This window comes from Cydia strobilella, chromosome Z (genome assembly GCF_947568885.1).
Source record: "Cydia strobilella chromosome Z, ilCydStro3.1, whole genome shotgun sequence".
NCBI classification, from domain to species: Eukaryota; Metazoa; Arthropoda; class Insecta; order Lepidoptera; family Tortricidae; genus Cydia; species Cydia strobilella.
This window is the reverse complement of record NC_086068.1, coordinates 31,141,578-31,168,337: the sequence shown is the minus strand read 5'-3', so window position 1 is coordinate 31,168,337 and position 26,760 is coordinate 31,141,578. Positions and strand designations below refer to the sequence as shown.

The 26,760-nt window shown below is 36.1% G+C and overlaps 1 protein-coding gene and 1 long non-coding RNA gene across 2 annotated transcripts in view; one reads left to right on the top strand and one right to left on the bottom strand.

The window, feature by feature from the left end:
- LOC134754504 (uncharacterized) overlaps nt 1–24,463 on the top strand; it is a 579,708-nt gene extending 555,245 nt beyond the window's left edge. Inside the window, exon 2 of the long non-coding RNA XR_010128910.1 lies at nt 24,282–24,463. This is a non-coding gene — a long non-coding RNA (uncharacterized LOC134754504). The remainder of the gene's footprint in view (nt 1–24,281) is intronic.
- Nucleotides 1–26,760, bottom strand: part of LOC134754159 (uncharacterized) — a 108,444-nt gene that overhangs the window by 22,294 nt on the left and 59,390 nt on the right. The window contains exons 3-8 of the mRNA XM_063690280.1: nt 24,627–24,773; nt 17,860–18,048; nt 16,321–16,471; nt 10,002–10,133; nt 6,396–6,563; nt 4,168–4,357 (exon numbers count right to left, since the gene is read on the bottom strand). Coding sequence (XP_063546350.1) covers nt 4,168–4,357; nt 6,396–6,563; nt 10,002–10,133; nt 16,321–16,471; nt 17,860–18,048; nt 24,627–24,773 — 977 coding nt within the window. The remainder of the gene's footprint in view (nt 1–4,167; nt 4,358–6,395; nt 6,564–10,001; nt 10,134–16,320; nt 16,472–17,859; nt 18,049–24,626; nt 24,774–26,760) is intronic.

The window sequence follows — 26,760 nt, the reverse complement described above, 5'->3', positions numbered from 1 at the left end:
AATATTCGCTAGCGTCTTCGTAACTTTGTACACTAAAATGCCAGTACGAGCGAGATGCATAAACAAGTAAGTTACGCACACGATAGCGAATATATCAATGTCAATCTCGTGGTAAGGCTACTGATGATGAAGACTACGGACGAAATGTGGAACTTCCCTCGTCGTATGTGTATTATGATTTTTGATGTAGGTAGTGTTGGAAACAACCAAAGAGACTGAGAAGTGAGGGGTATGTGTGAGAGGTGAAGGTAGCGGGTATTAGTATTTGGGGGGTTGCGGGGTTGAGGGGAGGTGAGTTGATGGGTCGGGGACTGAGGGGTTGGGAGTTAAGGGATTGTGGGTTAGGGTTAGGAGTTAAGGGGTCTGGGGTTGGGGGTTGGTGGTTTAGGGTCGAGGGGTTCAGTGATCAGGGGTTGATGTGCTGTGAGGTTGAGTGATCGGGGGGTTTGAGGGATTGGGACAGTGGCGGGGCGGAGAATGGATTTAGTGACAGTAATGATTTCCCAGACGGACTTGAGGAAAATTCTGATTATTTAATAAAGTTTACGAATTTAGAGTTAAACACGATTATGTTTTTCATTCATGCGTCACGCTCTTAACAATGTCAAAACTAAAAATGGAAAAATAAACTTTTATAAAAAAAAAGATAAACCGACTTCAAAAAGGATGAAATAAAATATGATCCTTTTTAGGGTTCCGTGTTTAAGTATATGCGTTACCAACTGATATGTTTGAAGTCGGTGCCAAGCCAAGTAGTAACAATACCAGTCAAAAATAATGAGCTTTATGTATATAAATCCCATTACAACTGTACAAATATTATAAACGTGAAAGTAATTCTGTCTGCCTCTTTGTTACCTTTTCATGGCTAAATAACTGAACCGCTTTAGCTGAAATTTGGCATGAAGGTTCCTTGAATGGTTTTATATTTTGAAATGTAGTCCTCTGGATAAGCGATAGAAAATAACTCAGTCCCAATCCCACACTTGCGTGCTATGGACTGTTCAAGAATTAGTAAGAAATGCTCTTTAAAAAATACGACGACGACAATGTGCCGACAAGCATGGTACGAACTGCGCCAAGAAGGTTAAACCGTGTGTTCTGTGAGGTGTGTTCTTAAATACCTACAGAAAGTTCGTTTATTGTCGTCGTGTAACGCTGCGTCTTACATAGGCGAGCATTCGCGAACGCGAAGCGAAGCGACACGGCGCGGCGCGGCCCAAGGCGTTCGCGTTCGCAAAGAGATCGCCCACGTAGGACACTTCTATAGGTATCAAAGGATTAATTAAGACGCCGTGCCGCGCCGCTTAGCGTTCGCGTGTTGTTCGCCTACGCTGCGTTAGGCAATCCAACGTACATACTTATATAGCCCAGCCTTTATCGAATTGCACCAAAATTACTATGAATATATGGTTCAAAATTTGGCTTGGCACCGACTTCAAACATATCAGTTGGTAACGCATATACTTAAACACGGAACCCTCAAAAGGATCATATTTTATTTCATCCTTTTTGAAGCCGGTTTATCTTTTTTTTATAAAAGTTTATTTTTTATTTTTCCAGTCATTGAATTGCTCGAAAGTCTTCATGTACTTAGCACAGGATTTTTGCGGCAACAAACTTAATTCCGCGTTTTTGACAGCTTCCAATAGTACCACAGGCGTCAGATCATCATTTCGTCCGTAGTCTTCATCATCAGTAGCCTTACCACGAGATTGACATTGATATATTCGCTATCGTGTGCGTAACTTACTTGTTTATGCATCTCGCTCGTACTGGCATATTAGTGTACAAAGTTACGAAGACGCTAGCGAATATTTAGTGTCAAACTTGTGGTTAGGCTACAGTTGCACTACATCAAATTGGCGGTTTTTGGGAGGAAATGCTTGAGTTACTTTAGAAAACACCGAAATCACCATACAGGTGCCTTTAAAAATTGAGGAGTTCCCTCAATTCCTCACGGATTCCATCATCAGATCAAAACAAAAAATGTTACGAAAACACCTTGGAGGTAACTTCTTTCAAACAGAAAAATAATTACTCAAATCGGATCAGGGGTGTCGGAGTAATCGCTAAAATCATTATCATCAAAACAATCATCGTCATCAGCTCCACTTCATCAAATTGGTGGTTTTCGAGAGACTCGAGTTGCTTAAGAAAACACCCAAATCACCATACATGTGCCTTCAAAAGTTGAGGAGTTCCCTCAATTCCTCATGGATCCCATCATCAGAACAGCACCAGATTAATGTGGGACCACCTTGGAGGTAGTTCCTTTCAAACAAAAAAAGAATTGTTCAAGTCGGACCACGGGTCTCGGAGTAATCGCTGAACATCCTACATTAAAAAAATCATCATCACTATCATCAAAACAATCGGCTGTGAATTTTTTTGATTTCTTTGCTCTGTGTCCGGTAGCGGTTTTTTTCAGGAACGCCAACAGCTTTGGGTATTTTTCTATGTGAATATCTTTTTTGAGTTTTAGTGTCGATTTGAGCATAGAAAATATGCTCCAAAGAGTGCTGGGTTTTTTAGAGCTGGCTAATTCTATAAAATAAGACAGTAAAACTGTTTCGGAGAAGGTTTTTGCTCCTTTTTAACCGACTTCAATTTCATAGAAGGAGGAGGTTCTGTATTGGGTTGTGGCTATTTTTTTTTATGTATGTTCATTAACCGACTTTAATTTCATAGAAGGAGGAGGTTCTGTATTCGGTTATGCCTATTTTTTTTTAATGTATGTTCACTGATTACTCCGAGACCGGTGGTCCGATTTGAGTAATTAAAAATACCAAATTTAGCTTTGTTTAATGATTTTAAGTCATAAACCTTAAATTTCCATAAGAAGCATTTGTTTTTTTATAATGATGTTGAATATAATTCTGAACGCACAAGTTGTGTCGATGCAATTTCAAAACGCATCGTTAGAAATGTCAATATTGTCAACAAAAAATTTACTTGAAAACCGACTCAGACACAACGCATAGTTTCCTGTTAAATAATATCGTAAAACAATTTGTTTTTCGATATTATTTAACAAAAATTTTCTCTCTTCAAAATTTTCTGAGTCGGTTTTCAAGTAAAATCAGACACAACTTGCATAGTTTCCTGTAAATTTTTGTTGACAATATTGACATTTCTAACGATGCGTTTTGAAATTGCATCGATACAACTTGTGCGTTCAGAATTATATTCAACATCACTATAAAAAAACAAAAGGTTTCTTATGGAAATTTAAGGTTTATGACTTAAAATCATTAAACAAAGCTAATTTTGGTATTTTTAATTAAATTCTCAAACCATTTATTTAATGATAATTTATATCGACCGAACCATTATTATGAGCGTTTTGCGTTTTGTTATCTGTCAAAAGCTACTTAAACACGCTTCAAGGTCAAATTACTTTCCCCGCTAGTGGATAAAATGCATTTTTCCCAGCTTGTTTTAAAGGATAAAAGACGGCTTTCCGAGCTAGTGAGGGGAAAACGTATATTTCGACACTTTCAAGGGAATCAAAATTTATAGGGTACTTCCCGTTGACCTAGAACCATGAAAGGCAAGTAATATCGTCTTACATTACAAATACAGGAAAAAATCTCAAAAATATATTAGTTGCTCATGGGACGGCTCTGCGCCCTACTGATGTCAGGGCCAAAATAATACTGGGCAATACTATCCCATAGGCGGTAGTACGTTTCTAGGCTCAAGCAAACATTTAATTTTCAAAGTATTTCGACAGTAGTTTTATAATAGCCAAGTTTGATTTTAAATCGAAATAAATAAGAATCGGTTACGGGTGAGAACAATATGAACAAGTAGAGGCAAAGAGGCTGGTTCCTCCTTGTACTTAACAGTTCATTGACACACCTTTTGAAATGTAAAAGTTTTAAAAGAACTGGAAAATATCAGCCTGTAGAAGCCGGGAATATGTCTTTACCTACTGTTCGACATTGTGCGAAGTCGGAAACAAAGGCAAAGTTTAACCTACCAATCTGCAATATTTGGCCTCGGGTGAAGTTGCGTTAAACATTAGGTACTCTGTTCCAGCACGCAGCAGCTTACACGATTAAACAGACAAAGGTACCTTGTTAATTTTTCGAAATTCAAAAATAAGATTTAAGCTCAATTGGCTTCTTTCATCGAATCAAAAATATTAATACAGGTACTCACTGCAGCGTAATGTGTGCTAATTGAATTATGCCCGAACACATAGAAGTATGATTGCGCATTTGCTTTAGAATGATAATTAGCAAAACTAATTAGGGGTGACAGAGTCCTGGCGTCGCTGAATAGATTGAGGATTACGTCACGGTTCGTTTCGACGTTCCATCTTTGAGGATCTAGCTTTGAAGGGGCGTATCTGAAAAAGGTAGTGATAATATAAGTATGTATAAGAATAGTTTCAGCAAATATTGTAGATTGTTTAAGTATCAAAACTACGTTGAAATTAAGTCGATTTTCAGAGAAATTGTCACTTGTTTTGAAGTAATTTCTGGAGAATATTGATTTCGTCTAACTTTCATTTACACTACTTCAAAGTCATAATAATAAAAATGTAGTCCGATAAACGTCAAGTACAGGATATGTGTAATACAAAATTACCATGTTTAGCCGTCCAAACTTTACGAAATTTACAAATAAGAGCGACAATATCAGTGTTTTACGCGCGTTTACCTAAACGTCTATCAGAAAAGCAAACATAACTAATTTAGTGAGTCTGTTTTCAAAAAATTGATCTGATAAAAGGTAAGATAAGAAGACGTGCTAATAGAAACCAGTACTTGTTATTTCAATTAGGAAACAAAAGTTGTACAATTTCACCAACGAAATCTATCAATTTTACATTTTTGCGACTAAAATCGACACCGGCCTCTAGGAAAAATCTACATTTTAGTTTTTAGATTTTAAATTCGCTCCAAAACGCTTGTAAGTGTCATGGCGTCCCTAGTGACGTCAAGTTCATATAAACAAAATGCACGTTCTAGGCGTTCCTTAGAAGTTTACGAAATAATTTGTTTATTTTGTATTATTAAATATGAATACCAAAGTGTTTAAATGTTGTGCAGTTTCTCAGTGTAATAATACATCCATTATAACTCCTAATAAGTTATTTATGCATGTTCCACACGATATAACAACACAAAACAAGTAGCTACACTTGCAAGGCGAGACAACGGCCGTATTGTCTAAGACTCATCTTTATTTTTGCGAAGATCATTTCGATGTGAGTATTTAATTTATTTTTCAGTTACTATACCTAACAGTATCTATCTTGTTTGAGGCGTAACTTTAATATAAAAGTTGCATGAGAGTAGGTTTTTGAAGTTAGGTTTCAAATTGCACCAATGCCAAATTCTAATATTAACCTGCTATGGAATACATATAAAAAGCGATTTTACAGGATTTGGATTTAGTTAATTACTTAAATTAGTATGATTTTTATATAATTATGAATATTGTTTATTCTACTTACAAGGAACTTTTAAAATTTCTAAATTCTGCTGAACAAAAGTCTTCGTTTGATTGTAAAAACTCGCCAAGCATCATCACATCGATTCTAGGCAAATTAGCACTGTTTGCCTTAGTAAATCTTTGTTCCATAATCCAAGTTATTATTATTAGTTAGTATTCGGTTTAAACTACTAAAATTGAATCCGTGAATCATAAATAAAATAGCAGGAGAACCATAGGAGAACCAGTACTTTCAGTACTTTGGATATTTGTTGACATGAACGTGACGTCATTCGCTTTGATTGGTGTTCACCGAATCATGGCGGACTTGTGTATTTTGTACTATTATTTTAACAAAACATTTACCAATCTCGTTAAAAATATAAAATATAATGCGTTTTTCATTAAATAAATATAATATTTTAGTGACTTTTAATTACTGTCATCATGCCTATTAATTGGCAGTAAAAGTACTGTAAATAGTAGTTTTCGGTGGTCAAAGTTGCGCTTTATAACTTACCAGTCGAAATTGCCCCCCTGTACGTACCTTACTTAATCTTATTCAATTCTATTGAATTTGCATGTTTCCTGTATTATAGTAATAAATAATATAGTGACAATGTTACTTTTAGAGGAGCGGGATTTCCTGACACAAGTATTTATTATGCTTACTAGTAAATCATAACCTTGATTCTTATTTTGTAAACGATAAGAACGAAATAAATCATTTTCATTTTCATGATGCATACGCGTACTGCGCAGCATCTGCATGACGCATGATGTAGGCTGCATACTTAGTTGTCAGTTGTTACTTAAAAACATTAATTGTGTACAACTCATAAATATTCACTTATACATTTTTCGGTCAAAAATAAAACATCATGCATTTAAGCGTCGCCATCAGATTATATCGGAGCGGCATTATAAAATAAATAAATCGCACTTACTGTTTCAATATATCTTTTATGGGCACATCGTCGGCACCTTCAAATATTAACTTAATATATTTAGTAATGAATTCGTCACGCTGAGTTTCCAAAATACCATGTTCAAGTTCGATAGCCCCGAAATCGTGATAGGTTTCATATTCCGTAACTCCGCTTAAAAGTTGATACCTAGAAATCAATAATACTACATTACTATTACAAATCACACAATACTTTAATAGCAATAAAAACGGATCATATTAAATGCGACATAAATTGTATTATAAAATTATTAAGCGTAGGTAATAAAAAAATTCTCAAAAATGGACGGCAAAGTGAACTTTACCGATAAAAAAAAAGAAAAACCGGCTTCAAAAAGGATAAAATAAAATAATATTATTCCTTTTCTATGCGCTAGCAACTGATACGTTTGAAGTCGGTGCCGAACCAATAAGTGATATGTATATGTATTCAAATCGAATGCCAACCCTAGTGTAGACTGTAGTTTGATAAGAAAGAAAGAACCAGTATATAATGAGTATTGAAATTCCTCAAATATTAGGCATACATATACATATCACTTATTGGCTTGACACCGACTTTAAACGTATCAGTTGCTAGCGCATAGAAAAGGAATAATATTATTTTATTTTATCCTTTTTGAAGTTGGTTTTTCTTTTTTTTTCTACTTTTTAGTAAAAAAAATTCATGTCCACTGACAAATGGCACTATTTAATTTTTAATGCTTAGTTTATTGATGAAAATACAAAAATTGCTGTATGTATGCTTATAATATTTCAAGAGTTCCCTCAATCCCTCATGGAATTCATCATCAGACTAAACCTTGATAAAAATGTTTTTTACTCGTATAAATCTTACTGGCTAAGTAATTATAACGAAGAGGACATATTGTCAAAGTGAACTATGCAACGTTAAAGAGTTTCGTTTTGATCATCATCAGCAGTTCCACTTCATTAAATGTCACTTTCTGAACGTAAATACTTGATTTATTAATAAAAATACAAAATCCATCATCAAAAATGTTCTTTACAAATCATCCTGGCTTAGTAAACAACGAAGAGGACAAATCGCTAAAGCGAACTATGCATCGTTAGAGAGTTCCGTTCTGGTCTTCATCAGCAGTTCCACTTTATCAAATGGCACTTTAATTGTTAATGCTTAGTTTGTTGATGCAAATACAAAACTCGTTGTATGTACGCTCATAACATTTGAAGGGTTCCCTCAATCACCAATGGAATCCATCATCAGTTATGCATGTTAAATATGTACATAGATTAATTACTTATTCATTATAGAATAAAGAGGCGTATTATTATTATTATTGTTGGTTGTTACCTTTTTAAAATTCCTTAATCGATGAAATGATTATTCTAGCTAATTATTACTTATTCATTTTTTCTAATTAATTATATTTGTTGTCTAATCTAAATTTGGTACCTGCGAGGATGTGATATCCCAGGTTGCTTTACATTTGTTATTATTAGAAGATAATATATATATTTGCCAGTGCAAATTTGTTGCGATTTGTATATATATTTTCTTAATAAATATTTTACCATATTTTTTTAAGAGTTGGTTTGTTAGTTAGTGTTATCAGAATTGCTGCTTTGAAAAGGGCATATGTCGCTTAACGTGACAGAACTGGCGGATACTTTTAGATAACCACTTAATTCCCTTTTGTTGATGATAATGATGGTAATGATGGGAAAACGCAGATCAAAAAAAAAAGTCTCAACAAGTCACAGAGCATGTTAAACGCTTTCTGAGCGTTGTTTCAGCTTATAACCTCACAAAAGGAGTAAGCCTCTATGGTACTATCATTAAAATTTCGAATGTTATCTCTACAAATGGTCTCTTTTCAGTACAAACCAGGTCGTACCGGTCTTGATCTTAATAATGTTTAAAGTAATTGATTGTGCCAGGTTATGATTAAACGATTCAAGTTGGTGAATGTCAGATTTAACATTACGCATATGATATTACGCACGTTAATCCTGGTTGGTGCCTTGATGTGCATTGCCATGTTAAAACTTTTCAATATACTTAGTTCCTTTGTGGTGAATTATCTTTTAGTGTCTATATTCCGTTCACTACATACAGAAATCTTTTTAGTAAATTCTCAAACTTGTAAGGAAAAGCACAGTAATGGGACTGAGTTTTTATGATATCCGATAAATTGTAACTAAGTATTATGCAGTGAAGGCCGGTTACTTCAACGCCGCAACATTTGCAAGTTAGACGCTAATTGTGGAATCATAACCTTATATTTATTTTTATTGTTCACAGTGACAGTTATTTTGCTGTTGAGTTGAGGTGCTGTTACATGGAGAATTGACAAATAACTTGTTAGTAGTCAGCTACTAATTGCATTACCAGTTGTATTTGACATGAGTTGTGTTTCAGCGTTTGGAGTATGGGATCATGCCTACGACGACGTGTCCATATAAGATGGAATGCGTGATCTCGTCTACAGTGACGTGACGCGTATAGCCATATATATATAAGAAGGTATGTGTGATCTCGTCTACGGTGACGTGTCCACATAAGATGGAATGCGTGATCTCGTCTACGGTGACGTGACGCGTAAAGCCATATATATGAGAAGGATGTGATAGCTCGTCTGCGGTGATGAGTACACATAAGAATTTAAGGCATATGAATGAAGGTGATGCACACAAAAGAAGAAGCGCGAAGGCGGGAATCTGCGGTGACGTGCACACTTGCAAAGAAGCGACGTCTACGCTGAAGAACTGTTTAATTAAATAGACGACGATGAGTGCAATTTCTGAAATAATTGCTTGCATAATTAATGTAATGTTATATCAAAGTGATACATTGTCATATAAAATTTATTTTCTTTTAGTTTTTTTTTATCCATATGCTTATTAATGATGTATAAGATTAGTTACAGACTGTTTATTGTAATTAAATTCTTAATTTTATAGAAACACACAATAATTGTATGCGGCCATACGCCTTGTGTAGAATGGCCGAGCATTTAATCGGAGTAGAGACATTCCTACAACAGAATGGCCGTCTGTTAGCAACACTAGCAATCTTTTTAAATAAAACAAAAGAAATGTGGGTAAGAATTGATTTTTAATAAAAAATAACAGGCGGGTTTTCTAGGGAGTCAAGATGATCAAGGCGTAACGGCTGGTTCTTTGTAACAAAAAAGATAAGTATTAGATAAATTGAAGAAGCTTAATATATTGGTTTACAAATCGAATGGTGTATTACATTTCCAGAGGCTGATGAAGTGATGTCCTTTAATAATAAGGTGGATGAGCTTTCTGTTAGATGACGAAGCCTGCGCTGTGGAGCTGACGAGGCTGATGAAGTGAGGACCTCTAATAATAGTATTCAGTATAATACTTTAAATTGTGATCTATATAGTGAATTCATACTGCAAGTGCATTTTATGTGCACGCGTTATTGTAACAGCGCATCTGTTCTACCTACATTCAAAGGCACATGAAATTGTGCCTTCTTATTTTAATAATGAAATACCCTGATCGCCCTGGAACCTGCCATTTAATTTATCCATCCTGTTGAGGGAGGCTCCTATCGACCTACCCCCTCACAATAACGAGTTATAAAACTTACTTGCTCAAGAGATTAGGATAAGAAGCCATGATTTTGGACGGCTTGTCGGGTATGAACGAACCAGCCACGACTGGTCCAAGCGGAGTTTCAAATTCCCTCGCCAGGATTTGAATTTTTTTTATTTCTGATAATCTGAAAGATGATATAAATAATGTTTATTATAAATAATCTTGCACAGTAAACATATCATAATCCATACTTAATATTATAAATGCGAAAGTGCGTCTTTCTGTCTGTCTGTAACCTCTTCACGCTTAAACCGCTAAACCGATTTAGTTGGAATTTGGTATACAGATAGTCCCGGGGAAGGACATATGATACTTATTATCCCAGAACTCACCCCTAAAGGAAGAGAAGAGGGGGTGGAAATTTGTATGGGGAAGCAATAACTGCTGAACCGATTTAGATAAAACTTGGTATGAGGATAGTTCGAGCTGTGGGGAAGGATATATAGAATAATTTTTATCCCCGAAATCATCCCTTAAGGGTGTTAAATATTGGGTTAAAATTTATAGTGGAGCAATTTGGGAGTGAAAAAAAGGATGGGTGTAAAACAAGATTTGTTGAAAAATTAAGGTACCCAAATTACTAATTCCACGCAGACGAAGTCGCGGGCAAAAGCCAGTTAATTAATAACGATGTGTTTACATCAATCGTTCTAATAAAAATAAAAACTACCTAAAGCCAAATTATTTATTACGTGTAAATAAAATAATTACATATATTTATAAAACAGTCTGTAAAAAAGCACATAGCAAGCGGTTAAACTTCTGCTAGGATTTTTAACCTTTCGTATGCGCATGTCAAGAAATTGCCATATAAATAGCAATCGTGGCAACTTCATGTTTAAGTTGAATATATATGGAGCAGATCTGCTCCTAAGCATACGAAAGGTTAAGAACAGCCCGTTTAAGGCCCAGTAGGTTCGTGTTTTTTCTCTCACTCACTGAGCGTAAGCGTGAGCGAAATGGATGTGCGATGTGCGTACTGCACGGGATTAATCGATCTCGATCTAAAAAGGGCTATTCATAAACTTTGTTTTCTGAGCCTACTGGATCTTAAGCCCACAATACACACACATGCCGCCCGCCGGGTCGACTTCCCTCCTTTAATTAAGGTGCAATGGATTCAGGATATGGAATTTTTAAAAAGTCGTAGCGCTTTTTTATCACAATATGGCTGCCATATTTTAATTAGTAATCTTGAGGCCTTTTTCGTGGGACTTATCGATTCGAATCCTGCATTTTCATGTTTGAGGCAAATCGCCAATAGGGTATTTGACTACTAGTCAAATCAGTTTCTTTTTTCGAACTGTCAAAACGATTTTGCTAATATGGAATTTATATGAAACACTAGCATGTGACGTCACAATCAAATGACCTACTCTTTATAGTTTTATACGGGTTTTAAAATATAAATTGTGACTAAAAATAACTGCTGTCTACGTTTCTCTATTAATCTTCTGGTGCTTTATTTCATGCATGGTGTAAAATAATTTATTTTAATTACAGTCAAATACCCTATATCGAAAGCAATTAATTATCGATTACAATTAAAAAACATGACATCCGCACTCTCGGGCACGCACTTCGATTACGCTTACGCTTAGGTGTTTGCTGCTGTCTCGGAAAATAACTATTGTACAACTTGCGCTCGTGGCCTAGCGGAAAGAGTGTGCGACTTGCAATCCGGAGGTCGTGGGTTCAAACCCCGGTTCGCTTTCGTAAAAACTAGTGCCTTGGGCCGATTCTTGGGATTAGTCGCCAAGCGGAGCCCTAGGCTCCCATGAGCTGTGGCAAAATGCCGGGACAACGCGAGGAATATGAGTATTTTGTACAACTAGTACATAATAAGGGTTTTTAAAATTCAAGGGCCGAAGTAACAAAAGGAGATGTAGTCAATCGATTTGTTTAAATAGATCCGAGAGTTTTTAGACCTTGTTATGTACCGTCACACAAAATACTATTGATGTAAAACCGTAGATATAATAATGTTGAAAATATATTTTTAATACAGTTGCTCAAAAAGTGCTACTTTTCGTGGCTGTTTAGCGTGCGGAAAGTTGGTTTTCGCAAACTAGTGCTTTTTACTTTTCCAAATTTTTTAAATTTATACTTGTTCCAATTCATGACTACTTATTGATGAGTCTTAATATTAGTTTTCTTTAAGCGTCGTAATCAACATAAAAACCTACTGTTAATGTAAGAATACGAAAAATATGCATATTTCATATTTTATTACTTACCTCTTTATCATTATAAGTTTTATTATACGTTTATTTTTTAATGTTGAAAAACCGTTCTTAATAAGTTGTCTGAATGGAACGGAACGCCTGTCAAAGAAGAGGCGTTTTTTCTTACTGCAAGAATGTTTTAAGTTTCCAAAGGCAACATTCGATATTGTTTTTATAAATATACGATACACAAATAATCGTAAATAACGATATTTAGGTAATAATAGTACAATGTTTTATATTTACAATTGTTTCTGTCTTATAGAACATGCATTTGAAAAAAAAACTCATTGAAGTGGGTTCAATAATAATAATAAAATCCATTTTAGTCGAATAAAAGCTAAAAAAACACCTCTTCATAATGTCAATGTCAATGATGTCACAGAATTAATAATATAAAAGTTTCGAATTTCTTACTTGTTGTTTTTCATATTTTTTCGCAACTGTATTAAGAAACGTCGTTCGATACACGTGCGGAAATGTCATTCTTCACTCGTCCCTCGGTACTCGTGAAGTAATGACATACTTTCCGCACTAGCATCGAAATGTACTATTTTGACAGTTTTATTCAATGTTACTCAGTGTTAGTTACTTTATTGTAAATTTTGACTGTCTACACCTTGTATAATAGATTATGTAGGTATTGTTTGTGTCGTGTGTTCCACGGTAGCGATAACATTATATGCCGAGCCGATTCTGTTGTAGGTATTGTATGGGATGTTAACCAATTCGTGTTTATGGTACGGTTAGGCTACATCTATGTGAATTCGGTAAAATATTTATTGTTTCATTCATAGATATCGCAGCAACACTGAATTATGTTATTGTATAAAGATATTCCGACTTGCGGGAATTGAGTGTTCGCGTGTTGCTGGACGAGAACACGCGCATCGTACGCATGTAACTATCGATTGTATCACGGCCCCAAACTTTGAATGATTGGCCGTATGAAAACTAGGTTTCTGAGCTTTTAAGGTTGGGCTAAGGCAGAGATTAGGTTAATAGGGTCAGGTTAGCGTAAGCATGCCCACGGAACCCGGAAAATGCCGAACCACAAGTGATTGCACTGTATGCTTTTTAAGGTTTGGTGTTTGTAAAATTCACCGAAGAACTCCCTGTGATATTTAATTTAGGCACTTTATTATTATGCCGAGCCAGATTTAAAAACACTTATTCCACTCCGGAGTTTGGGTTACCAAAATGGCTGTTTTGTATGCGTCAACCGCCTCTTCTATTGTTCGGTACCGTGAAGAGGTTTCTTGATTTTAGTACACAATTCATTTATTAGGACTCAAGTTAGGCCTGTACGGCTGGTAGGTAGTCAACAATATCGTCGTTTTGTTCTGTAGCACAATCGAACCTGAGCAAATGTCGAAATATTTAGTACAGCTATACTGTATAACTTATTAACTTCCTGCCGAGCCATCTGACGTCCACCGTCCACCCCCGCCATCTTGGAAAATGTGTTTCATCATTTACTTTGAATCTACGCACTATGTATATATGGTATCTACCTACATACTCGAACATAAAAAAATCAGGGCTAGAGATTTAGATTTCGAACTTAGTCTTAGTTCGATTGTGCTGTAAATAGGTCAATGAATAAATATAACCTGGAAATCAGTTGTATATGAGTGTTCTAGGCCATCTCCGTTAGCTACCGGCACCTTTGAGCAAATATGGTGGGTATGTACCTATCCAAAGTGAAGTAATTTTTTTATATTTTGCCTAGCAGTTCATGCAAGACTTTTTTAATGGATTTCCCTTAAGAGTCCCCGGCATACAAAACATGGAATCATGTAAACCCTACTTTATTAAGCTAAATATTCTCACGCTTCCCTGTCTCTATATATATACGGTCGCATTATATGTTAAGTATAACCCTGACCAATTCTCCTATTTCAATAGTTATCGCCATCAATATAGAATACAATCTAGATCATGTAAAACAGCGTTACTAGCAAAAAGCTTTTTTGGTATGGCACCAAAAATTTATAATAAGCTACCAAAACAAATTTTAAAAATTGATGATTTAAAGAAATTTAAAAAATGTTGTATGATTTCCTAGTAAGTAAAGCATACTATTCTGTTCAAGATTTTTTTCCCCTCACTAGCTCGGAAAGTTATCGTTTATCCTTCAATACAAGCGGGGAAAAACGCGTTTTATCCACTAGTGGGGAAAGTAATTTGACCTTGGATGGAGCGTGTTTAAGTAGCTTGACAGATAACAAAACGTAAAACGCTCATGATAATGGTTCGTTTGATATTAATTATCATTAAATAAATGATTTGAGAATCTAATAATAAATACCAAATTTAGCTTTATTTAATGATTTTAAGTCATAAACCTTAAAATTCCATAAGAAACGTTTGTTTTTTTTATAATGATGTTAAATATAATTCTGAACGCACAAGTTGAGCCGATGCAATTTCAAAACGCATCGTTGACATTTCATACATCAGAAATGTCAACATTGTCAACAATTTTTTTACTTAATACCTTTTCTCACCAACTCTCGTAAAAATACACAACTTGCAGAGTTTTCTGTTATAATATCGTAAAGAAATGAGTGATTCCAGTGATGAAGATGATCTAACGCCTGTGGATGTTGCACTTTCCTCGCTATATTTAGTGAGGTGAAAAGTTTTGTGTTGCACACGGGCGCAAATGTATTTTACTTCTCGTGTGTTGAAACACTCGCTACGCTCAGGATTCTATATTAGAACCACTCGCTTCGCTCGTGGTTCACCTATAGAATCCTTTCGCTTGCTCGTGTTTCAATTCTACACTCGCGGGTAAAATACAACTTTGCACCCTTATATATTTAACAAATAACTATTGTCTCACTCAGGAAATTTCATTTCCTTTTAATTTGTTGTGTTGTGTATATTTTATTAAGACTAGTTTATAATCGCAAGCTACGGCTCTGTAGCTATTTGTGTGCCATGTGGCGAAATATAGTTATACTAATATATAAGTTTATATAGCTCTAGTATATAAAACAATCGAAATAGAGCAAAAACAAGTTTTGTATGAAAAACTTAAATTCGCTGTATTTTGTTTACTATGGTATCTAAAGCTACATAAACTAATTTCAGACCTAGATATACCTAGATATACCTATTGTATTGACATGTAATAAAGATTCGATTTGAAAGAAAAGAAAGTAAAAAACATAAAGGAGTGTTTTTTGCAAGTTTCTGTACAAGCGGAAATAATACATAAATAAATTACAGTTTTATGTATGGGAAATTCAAGGATTAAAATGTTAGATTTTTATACCATCAGATCGGTTAAAGATTTATATTTACCATCATTATTCTGGTAGGTATGATATAAAATTTAAACTAGAGTAACAATCAAACATACAAATTACTTATAAATTAAAATAAACCTACGAAAAAGTAAAACTAAATGACAACAAATACAATATTACCCCCCACTCTGATTATCCCCCGGACCAAATGTGCCAAAAATACTGGCGGCATTACCTTGCTGAATGGCCAGGCATATCTTTTGGACAAGAAAAGAACCAGAGCGAGGGTCGCCGCCCCTTTCCCTTAAGCGTCGCCCTATATCCTTAATAAAGGCTTTGGCCTCGGCACACCAAGGCCCCGCCGTCTCAACGGCAAGATATACCTTAACCTATTGTACTTAGTTTCAGAGCAATCTAGCAAGTCGTTTTAAAATGAGAGCTACGTTTGTATGGAGAACCGAGCTTGCCGGGAACTCTTAAATGCCTACAGTAGCTTCTGTCTCGCGGTATCGCCTGCCGTAGAGCCTCAATGTTTTCCTGGTTTATATGTAGCAGTTTTTCGGTGACCTTCATCTATCACTGAGATTTAAAAGCAACCGCGTTGAAATTCTAAATACCACAGTTCCACAGTGCGAAGCATGTCTGAAGGCGCGGTTTTTTTTTTCATTCATTTAATTTCGAATTTTAAATTCTATTAGTTTGACATGACACTACTTTTTAAATACACAACTGTGGGAGGTAACGACAAGATTTAAAAGGCTGCCCTCGTAGTACACGTATCTATGTTAATGAAGCTGACACAGATTTAGAACCAAAAAATATTACTTACGGCTTATTCTGCAAACAAGTCATTAAATATTTAGATGTTGGATTACATCCTAGACTTTGAGCTACTTGTAAGGTATATTGCGTGGGGTCTTTTGTCAATGCCCAGTCGGATAACGCAGACCCAGACATGAGAATAGCCCGATGAAATAGTCCTGTAAATTAAATTAATGGGTGTGGTATTGTGACGTATTAATTATAGTAGTAATGTGTATTCTGGTAAATCCTTTTATTTCAGAATGTAGGGTAATTCCGAGAATGGACCATATTTTTATTTATTTATTTTTATTTTATTTTTTATTTTATTTATTTGGGGCATAATAAGGAACCATGAGTGATTTTCGTAAATACCCGTCATTCTGAAGTATTAAGATTAACCGCCACACGAAAATGTATTCCATTTTTGTTTACCGGATTTTGAAATAAATGAATACTACTTATTTTTATATGATTTTTGTAAACATTGTGTAAAAACCCGGCCAAGGGTTCCCTACCATTACGCAATAAAACGGCAAAAAAATAACGTTTGTTGTATAGGAGCCCCACTTAAATATCAATTTTATTCTGTTTCTATAGTATTTGTTGTTATAGCGGCAACAGAAATACATCCTCAGTGAAAATTTCAACTGTCTAGCTATCACGGTTTATGAGATACAGCCTGGTGACAGACGGACAGACGGACGGGCAGACAGCGAAGTAATATGGTCCCGTTTTTACCCTTTGGGTACGGAACCCTATTACCAAAGATAGATATAACTCCGTAATAGATGGATACAGTCTAAGGAAAAAACGTGCCTCGAAAATCACGAAAATTTGATTCTCGATCAGATGGCGCTTTGGCCTACTCTTGTATAGAGGGCGTTGACGGTTTCGTTTGTTATTTATAATTTTAACGCATATCAGTGAAAGAACATGGGTCAAAATCATATAAAAATAATTAATGCAAATAAAAAAAACATTTATCCATATTTAAATACATTTTAACGTATTTTTATAAATCTTCATTTTTAGTTTTAAAGTATGTCGATAGATGGCAGTGAATTTACAGTGGTTACAAAATTTACTATGACAGTACTGCTCTATCTTATTATATCTTCTTTGCTATTACTACGACTCCGCTGTCCGTCCGTCCGTCTGTCACAAGGCTGTAAAAACAGTTTTTTCGTATCTCGATTGCTGTGATAGATCTTATATATTCGAAATCAACATATTTGGGTTCTCTAAAAGTTTTAATTTTAAACTAAATAACACAAAAGTTATGACCAGAAAACCAGTTTGTTAGCCTAAACCTGTTCACTTTAGCTAAATATCTGGAAAACAATGAACTTTGGAGTAAATATGGGATACTATATTGCTTAAAGCCGGTTCTGTTAATATGATATCTAAGCTACAAAAAACATTAGAAAACCAATGGTTTTTAAACATAGAAAGCAAAATGAAATTGTAAACTAGAAAACTATTAATTATGTTTTATTTATGATGTCAAAGGGACAGTTTGATAGTTCTTAGGTGGTTTAGGGCTAAACATTGTCGACTGATGTACCATTAGATATAGGCGACAGCATCAGAAAACTAACGCATGCAGCCCCGGTCCCGTGACCCATTAATGTGACGGAGCTGGGATCCCCATTGAGATCTTCAATATTGTCCTTGATCCATTGTAATGCAGCCAGTTGATCAAGAAGACCATTATTATTGTATACATATTCAGTCATGCTTGGCTTCAGAAAACCTGGAAGAAGAAATAAAAAGTTACGAAATACCAAGATCTTGTAAAGATTCGGCCACATCCCTGTTCAAAAGACGTTGACGCACCGTAAACACAAGTGACGTCACTCATTTAACGCATCCAGTATCGATGTGACGTACTTACGCGTTTGCGTTGTCATTTTGTATGAGATTTTGAGTTTCCAAAACGTCCCGCTTGGCGCGCTGTTCAAAATCCCATGCAAAATAGACAACGTTCGTCACGCTATCGAATGAAATTTACACTAGGGGTTCCTCCGACCACATCGGAGCTCAAAAAACGTTAAACCCAGGTTGTGACTCATGCGTCACTTTATTGACGCGGTCCTTCGAAACTGGAGTTTAAGATACCTACGCAGAAACAGCTAGTATGTAGTAAAAAGTTATGCTATTTTCTTATATTAATTTATATAACACATGACAGAGGGTGAATAACTGAATATTGAACGATTCACCCCATTTGTATTTTATCTTGAAGTAGGTACCTATTTTTCCGTAGTCGATTTTGGAGCAAAAATTTTAAATTGATAGATTTAGTCGTTGAAATTATACACGTTTTGTTACGTAATATCTAAATAACAAGTATTGGTTTCTATTAGCACGTCTTCTCATCTTGCCTTTTAATAATGAGGTCGCAAGCGTGCGTCACCGGTAATATATGAAAAGAAGGGGCAGTTTTTAAAAATTCATCAAAAATTTATGGTGGTAAATTATACAAATTGATGTATAAGAATAGTTTCAACAAATGTAGTAGATTGGTTAAGTATCAAAATTACGTTGAAATTAAGTCGATTTTCAGAGAAATTTTCACTTGTTTTGAAGTAATTTCTGGAGAAAATTGATTTCGTCTAACTTTCATTTACACTACTTCAAAGTCATAATAATAAAAATGTAGTAAATGTAGTAGTTACCATGTTTAGCCGTCCAAACTTTACGAAATTTACAAATAAGAGCGACAAAATCAGTGCTTTACGCGCGTTTACCTAAACGTCTATCAGAAAAGCAAACATTACTAATTTAGTGAGTCTGTTTTCAACAAATTGATCTGATAACAGGTAAGATAAGAAGATGCGCTAATAGAAACCAGTACTTGTTATTTCAATTAGGTAACAAAAGGTGTACAATTTCACCGACTAAATCTATCAATTTTACATTTTTGCGACTAAAATCGACACCGGCCTCTTACTGGTCCGATCATTTAGCCTTGGAAATAAGCTGTGATATTAATGTATTGAAACCTGTGTATACTCAGTCTAACTATGTGTATAATGGGGTATTGTGGGGACATAGAGATGCTACTCAAATTGAACAGTACCATTATTTGTGTAATGAGAGACTTAGACACATAGACTTGCCGAAGGATCTGACTGAATGTTGTGATGGTTTGTGTAGCAACAGTAATCATAGGGTGATTATAGATAATTTGTATAATGATATTGTTACTGCGCTGAAGTATGCGGCGGAGGAGAGTGTGTCTGGGTCTGGTAGTAATAACAACAAAATAAAAAGAAAGTGTGTAGTAGGCTGGAACAAATATGTTTATCCGTATCACAAAGAGGCCAGGCTCTATTTTCAGCTTTGGGTCTCGCATGGTAAGCCGTCGAATGGGCACTTTTATGAGCGGATGGTGGAAACCAAGCGCATTTTTAAGTCCAGGCTGAAGTGGTGCCAGGACAACGCTGATCGGATAAAGATGGATGTTTTAGCCTCGCACCATGCTAAAAAAGACTTTCGAAATTTTTGGAAAGAGACCAACAAACTTAACCCTAGACCATGTGTCCCTCTCAATGTCGATGGTCTTAGCGAGCCCACTGACGTGGCTAATATGTTTAGGGACAGTTTTTCAGCTAAGCCGCTAAATTGTGTATCTAATGTTCCTCGGGCGAGGGCAAGTGTCGCGGGCGGGGCAGGGATAAAGTTTGACGCGTCAGAGGTCGCTTCGGTCATACGAAATATGACTAGAGGTAAATCTCCTGGCCATGACGGGATTAGTGTGGAACATTTTAAGCATGCCGGAGGGCACCTGCCGCGCGTGCTAGCGATATTTTACACCCTGGCTGTCCGTCACTCGTATTTGCCTGAGGATTGTATGAAAGCGGTGGTTGTACCAATAATCAAGAACAAAACAGGGGATCCGTCTGACAAGGCCAATTATAGACCCATATCATTAGCGACCACGGTGGCCAAGGTGTTGGACAGTTTGCTTGATCGACAATTGTGTAAATACCTTAAGCTGCACGATGCCCAGTTTGGTTTCCGAGCAGGGTTATCGACTGAAACAGCAATTTTATGTCTCAAGCACACTGTCCGATACTACACCGATAGGAAAACGCCAGTTTACGCTTGTTTTCTTGACCTATCAAAAGCTTTTGATATGGTGTCTTACGACCTTCTTTGGTATAAGCTTCGTACAGAGACAGATGTACCGGAGGATGTAATAGGTGTTTTTGATTATTGGTATAATAACCAAACGAATGTCGTCAAGTGGGGCAACGCCTTTTCTGATGAGTACAGGTTGGAGTGCGGGGTGAGGCAGGGGGGGTTAACCTCGCCGCGTCTCTTCAACTTGTATATCAATGCTCTCATAGGGGATCTCAGCAGTACCAGAGTTGGATGTGCAATTGCCGGGGAAATGGTAAACAATATCAGCTACGCGGATGACATGGTGCTGCTGGGGCCCTCTGTCTGTGCAATCAGAAAACTTTTGAGTAAGTGCGAGGAGTATGCCGTGACTCATGGACTTAGGTACAATGTGGCTAAAAGTGAGGTTCTTGTTTTCCAGCCGCGTGAGCATAAGGTGGATAGGGTACCGGAGATCTCGCTCTATGGAATACCTCTGAAAAGGACTAAGAAGTTCAAGTACCTGGGTCACTGGGTCACGGAGTGCCTCTTGGATGATCCAGACATTGAGAGGGAGCGCAGGGCGTTGGCTGTCCGGGGTAACATGGTGGCTCGCAGGTTTGCACGTTGTACAAGGGAAGTTAAGATAACTCTGTTTAAGGCATATTGCCAATCCTTTTACTCGTGCAGCCTGTGGGTCAACTATACTCAGAGGACAGTCAGCGCCTTGCGCGTTCAGTACAATAACATATTTAGGATGCTGTTGGGTCTTCCTAAGTTCTGTAGCGCTTCGGGTATGTTTGCGGATACGCGAGTAGATGGTTTTCATGCCATAGTGCGAAAACGGGCCGCCTCCCTTATGCGCCGCGTACGTGAGAGCTCCAACGGCATCCTAAGTCTGGTAGCTAATAGGCTAGATTGCCCAATAGCAAGGCACTGGGATAGTCTCCATGTTCCCACATTATCCTAACTTAAGAATAGTTTTTAAGTCCTGACATTCTAACTAAACTTGACTGCGCATACCTTTAGAGCGTTTAACTTTATTTTTATTTTTATTTTGATTTTAATATGTGGATTTTATAATTATTGGTTTTATTTTTTATCATTTATCAAATGCCCAGTTATTTTAGTTCTAATGTCTAGTCATGGATCCTTGTATTATATACCTATCTTATTGTTTTGTTTTTAGTTTTAAGTTTTGACATTTTAACTAAATTTGACTGTGCATAATATATCTTAATTACAATTTTATAGTTTTAAATTTTTTATCTTTTTAATAATCAATTAATTTTATTATTACCCATCAATTAATTGTCAAGATCTTTTATATTTTATCATTCAATTATCAAATGCTTGGTCAATTTAATTTTAATGGATCTATCTTTTATACTTAATCTTATTTATTTTTATTTTTATTGCAAATGTTTTGTATGTTTTAATTATGGATCAATGTTATCTGGATTAAATGATTAAATTAAATTAAATTAATTAAAGAATCGCTGCCCTTACGGGACAGTTGCGTATTTTAAAGTGACGGGTGTGATTGCACCCATAAAAATGCCATGTGATCAGTTGTTGCGATTTTGACGCAACCCAATTTACTGGGTACACCTATTTTGAGCACCGATCTGGACAATACGGAAAAAACATGACCTGAGTCACGCCACTGCATGTACAGTGCGTGCGTGTAAATGGTGCATTTCTCATACCACCATTCCGCACACACTATCCGATCTTCCTCATATATTTTTTTTCGAAACCTGGATATTTAATCCAATTTTTTATGTATTGTTTTTGGCTTTGGTTTGTCAATCTTCTTTTTTACAGTATTTGATTTAGGTTTCATAATACTCGTATGTTTGCCACTAGTACTTGTAGATGCTTAGATTTTAAGTACTTATTTCTTACTGTGTGGGTTTTCTCTTTTCTTTACTTTGTTGTTGGAGTTCAGCTTTGTATGAAGAACTACTGACTACCTATGTCAGATTTTTTGTTACATATTAGATGCATGTTTTACTTGGGATTGGGACTTGATAACGGTGAAATATCAGAAAATCTAGTAAAATACTTTTCTGTGATTTTACAATAAAAAAACAAATTACAACTATAAATTTACATAGGAAAACCGCTCCCCGCTGTCACCGGTGCGAAGGTGCCCATGATGCTCGCGGCATTTCCAAGCTTGATTACCATGGACAGCCTATGAACCAGGTACGAATCGGAGCGCGAGCCCTTCCCCTTCTGCCTGAGATGACGGCCTAGCTCGCGTCTAAAGCGCTTCGCGTCAGCTCCCCAGCAACCCGCTGTTTCTACCGCGAAAGGGACAAATATGTATCCTGGGCCAATAGGAGCATATTTTTGCCTCTGTAAATCTATAAATCAAAGTTGTTTACAATCGAAAAAACTAACAAAAAGATATCTACGATAAAAAGTGTCGTGTAAGACTGAGCGCGCAATCTTACCTGAATTCAGTATTTATAAGGTTCAGGTTCAGGTTCAATTATTTTTAGGTAGCTATATCGGGAAACTCGACACTTCATACTAGCACTGCACTGAAGTATGCTACGAAGCCTATTCTGTTTTTACGTTTAAATTATGAGTGAAAATCGTTTTAATTTAGTTTTTGCTACTGGTAGAGGAGCCCAATAGGAGACATTGGTAGTAACTCGAGCGTGCCAGATTAAGATATCAAAGATATCTTGCTACCTGTGGAGTAGTCTACTTTAACCATTTTTAGTCGTTAATTGTAACACAAAACTCTATTGAAAACAAAGTATGTAATCATAAAAAACCGGCCAAGTGCGAGTCGGACTCGCGCACCGAGGGTTCCGTTCATTACACAATTTAAACAATGTATTTTTTATGTGAAACGTGATTGAAAGGTAAATTGCGGTTTACGATTTATGACGTATCATTTTACCACTTTGGAAGTGTCTCTCGTGCAAACTATTTAGTTTAGAAAAAAATAATATTTAAAATCGCATTTCATTTTGAATCAGCATCATTTTGAAGACCTATTCATAGATACCCCACACGTATGGTTTGATGAAAAAATTTTTTTTTGAGTTTTAGTTCTAAGTATGGGGAACCCCCAAAAATTTTTTTTTCTATTTTTGTGTGAAAATCTTAATGCGGTTCACAGAATAGTTTTTAGGTTCCGTAGCCAAATGGCAATCAACGGAACCCTTATGGATTCATCATGTCTGTCTGTCTGTCCGTCCGTATGTCACTGCCACTTTTTTCCGAAACTATAAGAACTATATTGTTGAAACTTGGTAAGTAGATGTATTCTGTGAACCGCATTAAGGCCGTTCCATCAGTTTGCCGCTGTCACTGTCATATTTCGCAAGAAAGAACGGGAAAGAGCATGCGCGCCAAGTGTCAATTTTGATCGAATTTTGACGATTTTTATTTATTTTAAAAACGTTACCTTACAATATCGAAATTCGAAAGCTATGAAATTACTATTTAAGTTAAGATTGGTTTTTCTTCTTTTTTTGTTTATAGTATCACATAATAAATAACCGAGTAAAGTTTGATTAAAAGTCCGAGTTAGAGGTTACTTCGGGAATTAATTGTATCGAGCGAAGTGTCATAATTCGTGTATCGCTAGCTATGTTATTAAAGACAATATAGTCAAGAACTACATATATTTTTTCCACGTCTACGAATATCAACGCCTTTTAGAATAACATGATCATATAAGAAGATTTTTCGCCTTGTGGCTCAGGGAACCGCCTTAAGATTTTCACACAAAAATAGAAAAAAAAAAAACAAATTTTTGGGGTTCGCCATACTTAGAACTGCAAGTCAATTTTTTTTTTATCAAACCCATACGTGTGGGGTATCTATGGATAGGTCTTCAAAAATTATATTGAGGTTTGCGCGAGAGACACTTCCAAAGTGGTAAAATGTGTGTCCCCCCCCCTGTAACTTCTAAAATAAGAGAATGATAAAACTTAAAAAAATATATGATGTACATTACCATGCAAACTTCCACCGAAAATTGGTTTGAACGAGATCTAGTAAGTAGTTTTTTTTAATACGTCATAAATCGTAAACCGCAATTTACCTTTAACTCGCGTTTCACATAAAAAATACATTATTTAAATTGTGTAATGTACGGAACCCTCGGTGGGCGAGCTCGACTCGCACTTGGCCGGTTTTATTTGCCATTTGGCTACGGAACCCTAAAAAGGAACATTTACATTAAATAAAACTCACCTAAAATACCCAAACGATAATTTAAGGTTATAACCATGATATTTCCATACGAAGCCAAGATTCTACCGTCGTATGCATTTCCAGTACTCCATTCAAAGGAATCGCCATGGATGAATACTAATACAGGAAACTTTTTTGGTTTTTGTTCTGCAATGAGAAAATGCACTTAAGTTAGTATAAATAGCACATGCCAGCAGTGGTTGAAAAATTATGTTGGTATCACAGATAGGAAATATGTACCAAATAGATACTTTACTATAAATACGTTATTGGTAAACGTGGAGAGGAAATTAGGTTACACACGTTCCGTGTGTAGGTACCTACTTCATGTATATAGGTATGTTATACTCTGGGTATAAACCCCTGGGTGGCTTTTTGCATTCATAAAATATTTTTGCAATAGGTTACATAAAGTGTGATACACTTTTCTGTTAAATACCACAAATCATTACATATCAGTTTTAGCATAGGCGTATTCATTGAGGATATGAACACAGTCGTATCTTTATTCAAGCGTAATAATATTTATACTTCGTATTAATTTTATATAATAGTTATTTACGATACAAGTGCGAAAAAGAGGAAATTCGACACGAGTGGCGATAAATTAAAACACGACCGCAGGGAGTGTTTTAAATCGACACGAGTTGCGAATTACCTATTCGCACGTGCATCGTTTTACAGTACATATGGCCCCTTAAACTTTCGACATATGCACGAAAAGTGCTCTTTTACGCACTAGTGCGAGAAAGTAGCACCATATGTACTGTAAAAAATATCCCACCAAAAACATTTCATGTAAAGTGTTGCCAAGACTAGGTGCATAAAGCTTTTACACTAAAAAGCTATCAGATCCCGTAGTAGGTACCAAGACTTACACCGTAAGTCCTAACTTTATAAGCTCTAACTGTATAAAGCCAACATCTTGGTCAAACGTACAGTACGGCTTTGCCGTTTCGTTGCTGTCAAATGGACAAATTGGACAATCCCTTACTGACACTCAGGAATTGAAAGACTTGTGTTACTTACTTTGTACAACAAGTCCACCAAGGGAGTGTTTATGTGACTGCAACGAAACGGCCAAGCCGTACTGTACGTTTGACCAAGATGTTGGCTTTATACAGTTAGAGCTTATAAAATTCAGCTCTCTAGCATTGTCCAAGCCGAAACTACGAGGGTTCTAAACAGGGACCGGCCCGCTATCCCTTATCGGGGTTTTATAAGGGTATTGCATAAGGCTTAACTCACCATACCCTTTGCCAGACGATACCCTTTGTTTTGGTTTTAAAAACCCTTATATAAAGCTACCACATTTGAGTAATCGGTAGCCCAAATACCCTTACAAAACCCTTATCATCCGCTCACCAACACCTTGCATATTGCTTATAAGGGTTAGCTTTATAAAGGGCTTCTCTTTTAGCATATAAGCGTGCTAATTTAAGTCGTCTACCTTGTTCATAAAGCACACATTACTTCGAATCCGAGCGATCGTCGGCGACGACGGCGGCACGTATTTTCTTTCCTTTTCATACACTACCGTACATATATACTAATCCTGTCTCTTTCACGCAAAGGGAAACCTTTATAAAAAGTGCTTAAAGATAAGGGTAACCCATATTAAGAGTTAGACTTATTTTTGGTTAGCTTTTCGGTAAGGGTTAGTCAAAGGTAAGGGTATGAATGGGCTTGCAGTTCAAAAGGGAAAGTCTTTCAATGTGTTAGCCGTGTTAAAGTGTCGCCCATTGAAAGGGTTTTATCGCGGAAAGGGTTGTCCGGTCCCTGGTTCTAAAATACGGCGAAACGTCCCGAGAAAAGATATGCACTGCCTTTTGCCCTTTGTCTCGTCTTGGCGGGGGCACGGCCGTGCCCCCAGATTGCCAATTGGTGGTCCCACACTGGCTGTTAACTATATAATGTTATATAACAACTGTGTGACAGGGAAAATATGATAAAACACTATCAATATATATTATCATCCATGTCACACGATGTTATACGTTATAGAACAGCCAGTGTGGGACAACCATAATAAGAACTGCGCTATTTGTAGAATATATATATATATATTTTTTTTTATTGTACATAAGGAGCACGTTACATAATAAACAATTACACAAGGGTTTGTACAAACATG